Source organism: Oncorhynchus mykiss, chromosome 4 (assembly GCF_057628025.1).
Source record: "Oncorhynchus mykiss isolate SJ-2025 chromosome 4, ASM5762802v1, whole genome shotgun sequence".
Classification (NCBI taxonomy): Eukaryota; Metazoa; Chordata; class Actinopteri; order Salmoniformes; family Salmonidae; genus Oncorhynchus; species Oncorhynchus mykiss.
Genome location: NC_143025.1, coordinates 54778558 through 54790936, shown reverse-complemented (window position 1 = coordinate 54790936; position 12379 = coordinate 54778558). Strand labels below are relative to the sequence as shown.

Here is a 12379-nt window from a genome sequence, read left to right as displayed (position 1 = left end):
ACTGCCCATAAGAAGTTAACAAGACATTTGTGAAGTGGTTGAAAAATGAGTTTTAATGACTTCTAAATGTATGTAAACTTCCTTCAACTGTATGTGTGGGGGTGCTTTTCTGTTGACACAGTCCGTGATTTATTTAGAATTGAAGGCACACTTAACCAGCATGACTACCACAGTATTCTGCAGCGAAATGCCATCCCATCTGGTTTGCCCTTAGTGCGACTATCATTTGGACAATGACCCAAAACGCATCTCCAGGCTGTATAAAGGCTATTTGACCAAGAAGGAGAGTGATGGAGTGCTGCATCAGATGACCTGGCCTCCACGATCACCCGACCTCAACCCAATTGAGATTGGTTTGGGATGAGTTGGACCGTAGGATGAAGGAAAAGCAACCATCAAGTGCTAAGCATATGTGGGAACTCTTTCAAGACGGTTGGAAAAGCATTCCTCATGAAGCTGGCCGAGAGTGTCAAAGGGTGGCTTCTTTGAAGAATCTCAAATATATGTATTTGTTATTTCATAGTTTTGATGTCTTCACTATTTTTCTACAAAGTAGAAAATAGTAAAAATAAAGAAAAACCTTTGAGTAGGTGTTGTCCAAACCTTTAACTGGTACTGTGTATAAGGCACATCTATGGTTCTTCATCTGTAGGGCTCAGTTTCTTGTCACCTTTTGCATAAACAAAGTAGTATGTTTTATTAATTACGTTTTTTTACAAAATAAATCAAAGATTTCTTCCTGAAACCCAATCTGAAGCCCCTGTCCAGTAAAATGGTGACCTTTTGGGAAACATTGACCCTAACCTATCACCATCCCGCTAACCAGGAAGTTCCTCCCCTTTTTGCCATCTTTCAGACTCTGATAAGCTGGAGCACCAGCTGGAGGAGGTGGTGACGCTGCGCCAGGACTTCGAGAGCTCCTCCTCCAAGCTGAAGACACTGGACAAGCAGGTCAAAGCCCTTAGACTAGAGAAGGAGGAAATCCACAAGGTAACATCACTCTTCTCTCACCCCCCCCCCCCCCCTGACCTTCAAACCCACCCCCCTACCCCAGGCTCATTTTTATTAGTGCACACCATGCGTTTGTTATTGGATAAGTTCAGGCAGCCATAGAAACCCACCATTTTCACATTTTGGTGTGGAGCTGGAGATGATGAATTTGTTCGGTGCTAATTATCTATGTACGTTTTTAGTGTCAGTCGAGCTTATAATTGGTAGTTCACTGATTACTTTTTATTTCTCTCCTGATTCTCTTTCATCCTCCTTTCTCTCATGCTTTCGCTCCCTCTCCTCATTTCATCTACTCACCTTTCATTCTGTCTGGCTCTGTCTGTTTCTCTCTCACCATCTCTCCTGCCTCCTCTGCTCTCTCTCTTTTCTTTTGCTGCCCTCTCACTCCCTCCCACCCTTCCTCCTCTGCTCTCTTTTCTTTTGCTGCCCTCTCACTCCTCACACCCTTCCTCCTCTGCACTCCATTTCCCTCACCTACCCACCCACCCTTTCACTCAACCTTTCTCTCCCTTCCATCTCTTCCCCATCTACAACCTACCTCCCCCAAATCTCACCCTCCTTCTTTCTTTCTCACTCTCTTCCTCCCTTATCTACTCTCTCCACCTCTCTCTCACCCCCATGCTTCTCCACCAACAGCAACTGGTGGAGTCCCTGGAGCGCCTCAAGTCCCAGACCAAGGAGCTGAAGGAGGCCCATAGCCAGCGGAAACTGGCCCTTCAGGAGTTCTCTGAGCTGAGTGAACGCATGGCCGAGCTGCGTTCCACCAAGCAGCGCCTCTCGTGCCAGCTCCGCGACAAGGAGGAGGAGATGGATGCTGCTGTGCAGAAGGTGGACGCAATGCGCCAGGACATCCGCAAGACTGAGAAGGCTCGCAAGGAGGTGAGACGTAAAAGTGACTAGCGCGCTGCTCACTAATGCTAACACTTAAAGTGCTAGCATTTAGCTTGCTAAGTAACAGTTTGCTTGGTTTTGCTTTATAACACTTAGCTCGCTAACAGTTAGCTTGCTAACCTTTACCTTGCTAGTACTTAGATTGCTAAGTCTTAGCTTGCTAACGTTTATCTTGTTCACTTGCTAAGTCTTTGCTTGCTAGTATCAATAATGGTGGATAATTTGAGTTCACTCAGGCCATTTACTGTTGGAAAAATTGTCAAGGTTCCTGTCTTTGTAAGTGGTCGTTTTCTCTCGTGAGTATACTTTCCCGTGTGAGCTGGCATGCTCACGCGAGAGAGGGAACACCTGCTTCTGGTCAACTTATTGTCCCCACCACGCTCGCCCCACCCACCCCATCCTGACCAGAAACAATTTGCCAGTGAGATGTCTCCTTTCTCTATAGTCTCTGTGACACCACCTCTGCAGGTCGGGGGCAATAAGCAAACCAGAGTGGCCCTGCCCCGACCTGAAAACATTTAGGAGGTGGAGGTTTCGCTTTCTCTACCATCTCTGGTAACATTTGGCTTGCTAAGTCTTAGCTTACTAACATTAAGTTCACTAACACTTAGAGTTAGCATGCCAGAGGTGGAATGGCAATGTGTTAGCAACATTAAGCAAATTAGCAATGTTTAGCTTTCTGTGATGAGGGCATAATTGAGTGTATTGGTTGTGGTTGATATGTGTATTATTAACTGTGTGTGTGTGTGTGTGCTTATGTGACTGTGTCTATACAAGAATACCAGACTCTAAACCTCAACACACAACCTGTTTTAGTGCTATGGCTCCTCCTGCCGTTCAGAAAGCACAAACCAACTTCTCTCCCCTTGTCACGCCCTGACCATAGAGATGTTTATTCTCTATGTTGGTTAGGTCGGGTGTGATTAAGGGTGGGTTATCTAGGTGAATTATATATCTATGTTGGCCTGGTATGGTTCCCAATCAGAGGCAGCTGTTTATCGGTGTCTCTGATTGGGGATCATATTTAGGTAGCCATTACCCCATTGTGCTTTGTGGGATCTTGTCTATGTATAGTTGCCTGCGAGCACTTCCTGAGCTTCACGTTTCGTTTAGCGTTTTTTTTGTTTTCTTTGAGTTTCACTTCCTAATAAAGAGGATGGAACCATACCACGCTGCATCTTGGTCCACTCTTTATAACGATCATGACACCTCTCCAGCTGTATCTTTTTATCATCAGCTTTTTATCTATTTGTTTATTTCTCCATCTGAATGTCAGAATCCCCTTAATTAACCTCTCTGGGATATGTGGGACGCTAGCGTCTCACCTGGCCAAAAGCCAGGGAGAATGTAGAGCTCCAAATTCAAATAAATTACTACAAAAATAAAACTTTCATTAAATCACCCATGCAAGATAGCAAATTAAAGCTACACTTGTTGTGAATCCAGCCAACATGTCAGATTTCAAAAAGGCTTTTTAGAAAAAGCATACGATGCTATTATCTGAGGATACCACCTCCGTAAACAAAGAGAGAAAAGCATATTTCAACCCTGCAGGTGCGACACAGAACGCAGAAATAAAAATATAAAACATGCCTTACCTTTGATGAGCTTCTTCTGTTGGCACTCCAATATGTCCCATAAACATCACAAATGGTCCTTTTGTTCGATTCATTCCGTCGATATATATCCAAAATGTCCATTTATTTGGCGCGTTTGATCCAGAAAAACACTGGTTCCAACTTGCGCAACGTAACTACAAAATATCTCAAAAGTTACCTGTGAACTTTACTCTATGCAAACTGAACGACGGAGTTCTGTTTGCGTCTCTCTCTACACAGTTCTACGTACCTAAGTGTGGCTGAATTTTTGGAACGGACCGTATAAGATACACCATATCTCAGTTTGCATAGAGTTTGTCGAGCCCTTTTAGGGGTTAGGAAACATAATACACACACTGCCAAAACAACCCAGGGTTGTATCTCAGTAGTCCTAAAATAGCGTCCTCCACCTCCACTGACATTGAAGAACTAGGCAGGTTAAAGCAAATTCCTAGAAGGCTTCCTCCATATTGCTTTGGCCATGCCTGTGTTTTTAGATTAGTGCAGATGGAGAGTTTAGACTATTGGCATGCGCCCTCAGGCCTTCCCCGAGATGTGCGCTAACAGAGTCCACATGGGTTTTGTGACCCCAGCTGAAGTTAATGGGGCCAGGGAGGGTGATAGACCAATGTCTCATCTCCTCACCATCTCCCAAATACTGTTCATTCATATTCACAGTACTGGTATGCATAATGCCAATACACATATTTACTCAATACATGCCCATGAATGTTTGGTTTGGTTCAGAATGATAATGTGGTATATGTGTGCATAAATATTTCCTGGTGGAAGGATATAAAACTCAGTATGTTGACGTTAACCTCTGCTTTGTCTCAATGTGTTTGTGTGTTAGCTGGAGGCCCAGTTGGAGGATGCCAAGGCGGAGGCATCTAAGCAGCGTAAGCTGCGCGAGCACAGCGAGGTCTACTCCAAACAGCTGGAGATGGAACTGGAGATCCTCAAGGTCAGAGTTCACACTCTCTCCTTTTCACTGATGTTCCTGTGCCCTTTCACATTCTCTCCCCTCTCCCTCCTCTACCTGTCTCAACTCTCCTCTCCCTACTAGTACCTCTCCTTCTCCCCACCTACCTCTTTCTCCTTTCCCTGCTGTGCTTCCCTTTTCCACCCTTTTCCCTATCCTCGTACTCTCTCCCCTATCCCCCTGCTCTCCCTTTCATTCTCTTTCCCCTCCCCCACTTCCTCGCTCTCTCCACTATCCTCGTACTCTCTCCTCTATCCCCCTGCTCTATCTTTTTCCTTCTCCCCTAGCTGAGGGGTCTTCCCTCTAGCATGGCTATATATAGTTGTGTATGTGTTTGTTGTTGTTGGCAATGGGTCTAGACTAACAGCTGGCCCCCATAGAGCATTATGGAGGCTTGACTGGGTTGCATTAGAGCAAGGTTTATGGCCTGGCATGCGAAACTACTTTACTGTATATACTTCTTATCTAAACCAGGGCTGGATTGGGAGGTCCCTTGGCTTCCAGGAAGCAAGGCAATAATGATGAGAGAGAAAATGAGAAGCATTTCAGACATTCTTGTCTGTCGTTTTTGTGACGTTGCTAGCCTGTCACTTTGTCCACCCCATTTTCAGATTTTTTCCTTTTCAACAGGGGTTCAAACTGTAGAACCCAGTTCCTACATTTGAATATAAAAATGGATTTTATCCAACAAAACAATGCTACATTTTATCTCTGGGACCCTCAGGATGACAAATCAGAGCAAGATTACTGAATGTAAGTACATTATTTACCCTCAGAGATGAATGTATCACACCAGTTGCCGTGATAAAAGTGTTGTTGTACACTCTCCTCAAACAATAGCATGGTAGTTTTTTATTGTGAAAGCTACTGTAAATTGAACAAAGCAGTTAGATTAACAAGAATTTAAGCTTTCTGCCCATGTCCTGGAAAGTTTGTTACTTACATCATTCTAGTCACAATAGCACACGTATGCAACAACCGTCCCAGGATAGGGACACCGATCCCGTAGATCCTTAACCTCTCTGGGATATGTGGGACGGTAGCGTCCCTCCCCGCCAACAGCCAGTGAAAGTGCAGGGCGCCAAATTCAAAACAACAAAAATCTCATAATTACAATTCCTCAAGCATACAAGTATTTTACACCATTTTAAATATAAAATTCTCGTTAATCCAGCCACAGTGTCTGATTTCAAAAAGGCTTTACAGAGAAAGCACCACAAACAATTATATTAGGTCACCACCAACTCACAGAAAAACAGCCATTTTTCCAGCCAAAGAGCGGAGTCACAAAAAGCAGAAATAGAGATAAAATTAATCACTAACCTTTGATGAGCTTCATCAGATGACACTCATAGGACTTCATGTTACACAATGCATGTATGTTTTGTTCAATAAAGTGCATACTTTTACCAAAAAATGTAATTTTACATTGGCGCGTTACGTTCAGTAGTTCTAAAACATGCAGTGATTTTGCAGAGAGCCACATCTATTTACAGAAATACTCATTATAAATGTTGATGAAAAATACAAGTGTTATACATGGAATTAGAGATATACTTCTCCTTAATGCAACCGCTGTGTCAGATTTCAAAAAAACTTTACGGAAAAAGCAAACCATGCAAAATCTGAGTACAGCGTTCAGACAACAAAGCAGCCAAAAAGATATCCGCCATATTGGGTAGTCAACATTAGTCATGAATAGCATTATAAATATTCACTTACCTTTGATGATCTTCATCAGAATGCACTCCCAGGAATCGCAGTTCCCAATAAATGTTTGTTTTGTTCGATAATGTCCATTTATGTCCAAATAGCTTCTTTTGTTAGGGCGTTAGGTAAACAAATCCAAAAGCGCGTTCAGGTCCAGCCGAACGTCAGACGAAAAGTTTAAAAAGTTCCGTTACAGCCCGTAGAAACTTGTCAAACTAAGTATAGAAGCAATCTTTAGGATGTTTTTATCATAAATCTTCAATAATGTTCCAACCGGAGAATTCCTATGTCTGTAGAAAAGCAATGGAACGAGAGCTAACTCTCTCGTGACCGCGCCTCAGAGCATGTGGCACTCTGCCAGACACCTGACTCATTCCTCTCTCATTCGGTCCTACTTCACAGTAGAAGCCTCAAACAAAGTTCTAAAGACTGTTGACATCTAGTGGAAGCCTTAGGGAGTGCAACATAACCAATATCCCAATGTATCTACAATAAGGGCTGAGTTAAAAACTACAAGCCTCAGATTTCTCACTTCCTGGTTGGATTTTTCTCAGGGTTTTGCCTGCCATATGAGTTATGTTATACTCAGACATCATTCTAACAGTTTTAAAAACTTCAGTGTTTTCTATCCAATACTACTAATAATATGCATATATTAGCATCTGGGACAGAGTAGCAGGCAGTTTACTCTGGGCACCTTATTCATCCAAGCTACTCAAACCTGCCCCCCTGTCACCAAGAAGTTAAGAGGATTTATAAACTTTCTCTCATTCATATTGTAAATTATTTGTTTATTTGCCATTTCTCTCGCTTCCTCCCCCCAGGTGAAGCAGCTGGGCAGCGCGCGCGGCAGCGGAAGCAGCAGCCCAGGGCTGCTTCAGGAGCTGTCCAAGGTAAAGTCGGAGCTGGACAAGAAGGTGCTGTCCTACGAGGAGGAGCTGGTGCGCCGCGAGGCCTCCCACACCAGCGAGCTCAAGGGCCTCCGGAAGGAGCTCCACGACTCAGAGGGCCAGCAGCTCTCCCTTAACAAGGAGCTGCTCGTACTCAAGGACAAGCTGGAGAAAGCCAAGAAAGAGAGGTGGGTTTAGGATAGGCTTTTCCAAGAGCAAGAGGTGGGTTAGGATAGTAGAGGTTTAACTAGGACATAATAGCATAGGCTTTGTCGAGAGTGCGAGGTGGGCTAGGCTAGCATCCACTATAATTATTTATACCCATTGATTCTTGGAGAATATAACTTATGAGCTCAGTTCAACTGTCGTCCCCCATCAGAACCCCAAATATAAACTTGTTTTACTCAACCTAATTATAAACGAGCACTACAGCTTCAAAACAAGCCTTTCATTTCGAGCTCATATGAACCGTCGATGAATGTAAGAGGGGCTACATTTCTCCTGCCCCGTCCCCAAGCTGTTTAACCAAGGGTGACCGACCGTTTGACCTGCAGACTTGAGTACTTGAGATCTCATTCTGTGCGTGTGTGTGCAGGCAAACCGAGATGGACGAGGCAGTGGGCGCTCTGAAGGACAAGTACGAGCGTGAGCGCAGCATGCTGACCGAGGACAACAGCAAGTTGACCGCGGAGACCGACAGGGTAAGGATCACACATACGTACAGAGGTACACGCTGTGGGAAAGACAGGTGTTGTGAATGGACACTTAACCTGACACTCTCTCTCGCTCCCGCTCTCTTCTTCCCCTACTCTCTACCTCTTTCCTGTCACTCTCTTTCTCTCTCCCCCCCTCCACCTCCCCTACTATATCCCGGTCCCCCGTACCCCCCTCCATCTCCTGCTATCTCCCGCTTTTTCTCTCTCAGCTGTGTACGTTTGTGGACAAGCTGACCGCTCAGAACCGTCAGCTGGAGGACGAGCTGCAGGACCTGGCCTCTAAGAAGGAGAGCGTGGCTCACTGGGAGGCCCAGATTGCCGAGATCATCCAGTGGTGAGGGGAAAGGCAGCTATACGGGGCCGTGAACTGGGCAAATGTTCCTTTTCTGTTTTTAAAATGTTTAAACCCTGTGTACGGCCTGTATAGATTCTTCAGAAACCTTTCCTAAGCTGATGTCTGTCTGACCCCGTAGGGTGAGCGATGAGAAGGACGCCCGCGGCTACCTGCAGGCCTTGGCCTCCAAGATGACCGAGGAGCTCGAGTCACTCCGCTGCTCCAGCCTGGGCTCCAGGCCCCTGGTAAGATGGGTACCAGAGAGAAACCCACGCACACACCCCATCCCATCCGGGGTGTTTGTATCCAGGGATTCTATCTGTCATTGTTAAATTAGCCCCCCCCTGGTCTGAGCGCAGGCGTCTCTAGGGACTATCACCACATCAGACGGTTCCTTTCCCTTGTTGTCGTGATTCTAAAGTTCCCCTACTGAACACATTTATCCTTTCATAACAACTTGTTTTACACACGCTCTATTGACACTACAGCCGGATGTTAATTGAAGCAGGTCAGGTGCCTGACTGGAGGGTACAGCAGCTGTTTCTGAGCACCACAAGCTGTGTAGTGTGTAGGCTACACCCTGTCTACTCATTTTACCTTGTCATTACTGCTGTGCTGTGGTATAAACCTACAATTTTTCCGATGCCCCAGTGGTGCTTCCCAGTGTAAGTTTGCCGGAATGACTCATAGGCGCGTGAGGGTACAAGTACACCCCCTGGACAGAACGGTAATCTGTCGCAGGGCCTTCCTTACCCCCAATCTATTTCCTTAATGCTGAGTGCCAAGTACAGACAAATCCTATTTTTATAGTTTGGTATCAACCTTCCAATCTCAGGGCGAACACGCTAACACAAGGCCACACTGAGGCCACACTGAGTTAGTGCACGACTTTTGACCAGAGCCCTATGTATGGAATACGGTGCAGTTTTGACTTGCTGTAGGCTCATAGGGCCCATGTTAAACGTACAGAGCTATGAATGGAATACGGTGCTTATGGAGTAAGTTTGACTTGCTGTAGGCCCATAGTTCTGTACTTTTAACAGGAGCCCTATGGGCCTACAGCAAGTCAAACCTACTCCATAAGCACCGTATTCCATACATAGTTCTGTACTTTTAACAGGAGCCCTATGTATGGAATACAGTGCTTATGGAGTAGGTTTGACTTGCTGTAGGCTCATAGGGCTCCTGTTAAAAGTACAGAGCTATGAATGGAATACGGTGCTTATGGAGTAAGTTTGACTTGCTGTAGGCCCATAGTTCTGTACTTTTAACAGGAGCCCTATGGGCCTACATCAAGTCAAACCTACTCCATAAGCACCGTATTCCATACATAGGGCTCCTGTTAAAAGTACAGAACTATGTATGGAATACGGTGCCTATGGAGTAAGTTTGACTTGCTGTAGGCCCATAGTTCTGTACTTTTAACAGGAGCCCTATGGGCCTACATTGAAATTAAGAATGTGTTCTTAACTGACTTGCCTAGTTAAATAATAAATAAATGCTGTTTAATCAGCTTCTTGATATGCCACACCTGTCAGGTAGATGGATTATCTTGGCAAAGGAGAAATGCTCACTAGCAGGGATATAAACACATTTGTACTCAATTTGAGAGAAATACGCTTTTTGTGCTTATGAAAGATTTCTGGGATCTTTTATTTCAGCTCATTAAACATGGGACCAACACTTTAGGTGTTGCGTTTATATTTTTGTTCAGTGCAATTAAAAATGGAAAGCAATAAGTATTCAACCCCTTTTGTTATGGCAAGTCTAAATAAGTTGCATGGACTCACTCTGTGTGCAATCATTTTGTTAAACATGATTTTTTTTATGACACCTCATCTTTGTACTCCACACATACAATTAGATGTACGGTTTCGCAGTCGAGCAGTGAATTTCAAACACAGATTCAACCTCAAAGACCAGGGAGGTTTTCCAATGCCTTGCAAAGGGCACCTATTGGTAGAAGGCACTGTATTTGACATGGCTTTCAGTCACAGTGAACAAAATGTAAGCAATTACTTTTCATATTTCATATATTTCAAGCTACTTTGAGTAGAAAGGGCTCCACATTTGTGCTGTGCAAAATGTACACACAATTTAATGTCCTGGACTGTGCTCCATATGGACGTTTGTACCGTGTATGTATGTATGTCAGTGGTTCACATACACTATATAGCACTGTATCAATCCTGAATGTGATATTGATATGAGCATCCATTCCAGACATATTGCTCTCTCTCGCTCTCTCTCGCTCTCGCTCTTTCTCTTGCTCTTTCTCTAACCTCCCCCCATATGATGCGTCATCATTTCCTGGCTCGTTAGGCCATCCGCCAGCATCCACGGAATGTCATCCTGAAAAGTCAATTTGTCATCGGCAGCTGAATGGGCGCTCCCTCCTTCACTCAATTTAACACGTCCATCGCATTGTGTTTGTGAGAGAGGGTAGGGTGGAATTGATGAAATCTCATAGGATTTTTTGCACCTGCTGAATTGTATTTTAGTTGGGCTGATATGGTTGTGTGAGGTTTTATTGTTGAACAGGTGTTTTCATTGAGGCCATGTTCAGTTATCTTTTTTTCTAGAATGATGGATTCTTATGTCTTACACACTATTGAATTACATGTGGACCAGTACGTCACAGCTTGATTCCCATGGAGAGAATGTGAATACAGGAGCAGATTCAGCACGTAGAGGAAGTCACCTTATTGGCCAGTTGCAGAGTCACTCATCTCTGACAGGAATCATTTAAGTGACTTAGTTAGCCCATTTTGGCCCACCAGAGAATCCAAACCACATTCCTGGTGTTGTCAGCGCCGTACTCTTAACTGCACCCCATACTCAGAGCGAGTTGAATTGACCACTGACTAATGTAATCACATGAAACCTTGCTCCCCACCCTGAATACAATATAATAATCCTGCCTCGTCCCCAGGACCCCCTGTGGAAGGTGCGCCGCAGCCAGAAGCTGGACATGTCGGCCCGTCTGGAGCTGCAGTCGGCCCTGGACGCTGAGATTCGGGCCAAGCAGCTCGTCCAGGAGGAGCTCCACAAGTTGAAGGCCGCCAACATCTCCTTTGAAAGGTCAGCCCCGCCCAGGCAACCCCCAAGCGTAAAGAAGAGAATGTGCTCTAAACTCTAAATCCTCTTATGTAATGGCATAGGTTTTGCCTTGCACCTTCCTCAGTGCGCGTGGTGTGACGCACCGGAATTGCAAGGAAGGCGCTGCCATGCGATGTTGCAGCTTTGTTTTGTTACAATATTAGTTTTATTTTTCAGATACACAATATAAAGCATTCTATTTGGAATATGTGACCGGCTAGCTCAATTCAGTATTATGGAGCAAAATTTGAAATGGTGTTTTTTACATTGGATAAAGTATAGACTCAGAGCTATACAATGGTATATCATACACTGCATTTCAGGAACAATGGGAAAGTAATTTTGCTTTGAAAGTTGATAAACTTGTAACCTCACTTTTGAGAAAATGGCCTTTTAACGTTTTGGTACACCTACTGGAGAGCTCTTTGTCTACACCCATTGAGCATCGTTCACACCTCTAAAGACTTAGCCCCACCCATCCCTTTAAGGATTCACATGTGAGTCCATGTACTAAACAACCAAAGATTTCAAGGCTAAAGGCTGGTTTATACTACGGGTGTGTTTGTAAATTTACAATCTGGAGTGCCAGAGTGTGCTCAAAGTGCTGAATTCAGAGCATTGTCAGATTGTCCGTTTGTAAATTCAGAGCATTTCGCTCTGTGTTCAGTGTGCGTACTGGATGTTCTGGCCGGAGTAGGGTTGATCCGAGCATTCTGACCTAACAGCAGCAGTCAAGTACCCATGCTAACTGGCTAACGTTGGCTAGCTTGCTAGCTACTTCGACACATATGAGAGAACAGCTTATTCTGACCATTTTACTCACCCTAGCAGAGCTGGTTAGGCTGTTTTTATGTTATTCAGAGCATTGGTGACTGTAACTGTGCTGCTGGCAACAATTTAATTACGTTTTTTTACCAACAATAACTGACACCCGCCGTATTCAACGGGTGTTGAGCGTTCGGAAATGTCAGTTATTCTGTGCTCCGGCACACTCAGACAACAGTGCTCTGAAATCGCAGTTGATAGCCAGAGTGAATTTATCAGCTATGTCTATTGACAGTTGTCACAGTGACATCATGAACATTCTATTAAAATGGTTACTTGCATAGTAGAGGTCTTTTGTTTAGATGTGTAGCTAGTGGCGCATC

The 12379-nt window shown here is 44.5% G+C and overlaps 1 protein-coding gene across 16 annotated transcripts in view; it reads left to right on the top strand.

Moving 5' to 3' along the window:
* Nucleotides 1–12379, top strand: part of LOC110521031 (serine/threonine-protein kinase MRCK beta) — a 126383-nt gene that overhangs the window by 68161 nt on the left and 45843 nt on the right. For all 16 annotated transcript variants that reach the window (XM_090232294.1, XM_090232290.1, XM_090232293.1 and 13 more), the window contains 8 exons: nucleotides 857–990; nucleotides 1648–1890; nucleotides 4354–4464; nucleotides 7017–7270; nucleotides 7678–7783; nucleotides 8008–8132; nucleotides 8272–8377; nucleotides 11065–11213. In XM_090232294.1, coding sequence (XP_090088420.1) covers nucleotides 857–990; nucleotides 1648–1890; nucleotides 4354–4464; nucleotides 7017–7270; nucleotides 7678–7783; nucleotides 8008–8132; nucleotides 8272–8377; nucleotides 11065–11213 — 1228 coding nt within the window. The remainder of the gene's footprint in view (nucleotides 1–856; nucleotides 991–1647; nucleotides 1891–4353; nucleotides 4465–7016; nucleotides 7271–7677; nucleotides 7784–8007; nucleotides 8133–8271; nucleotides 8378–11064; nucleotides 11214–12379) is intronic.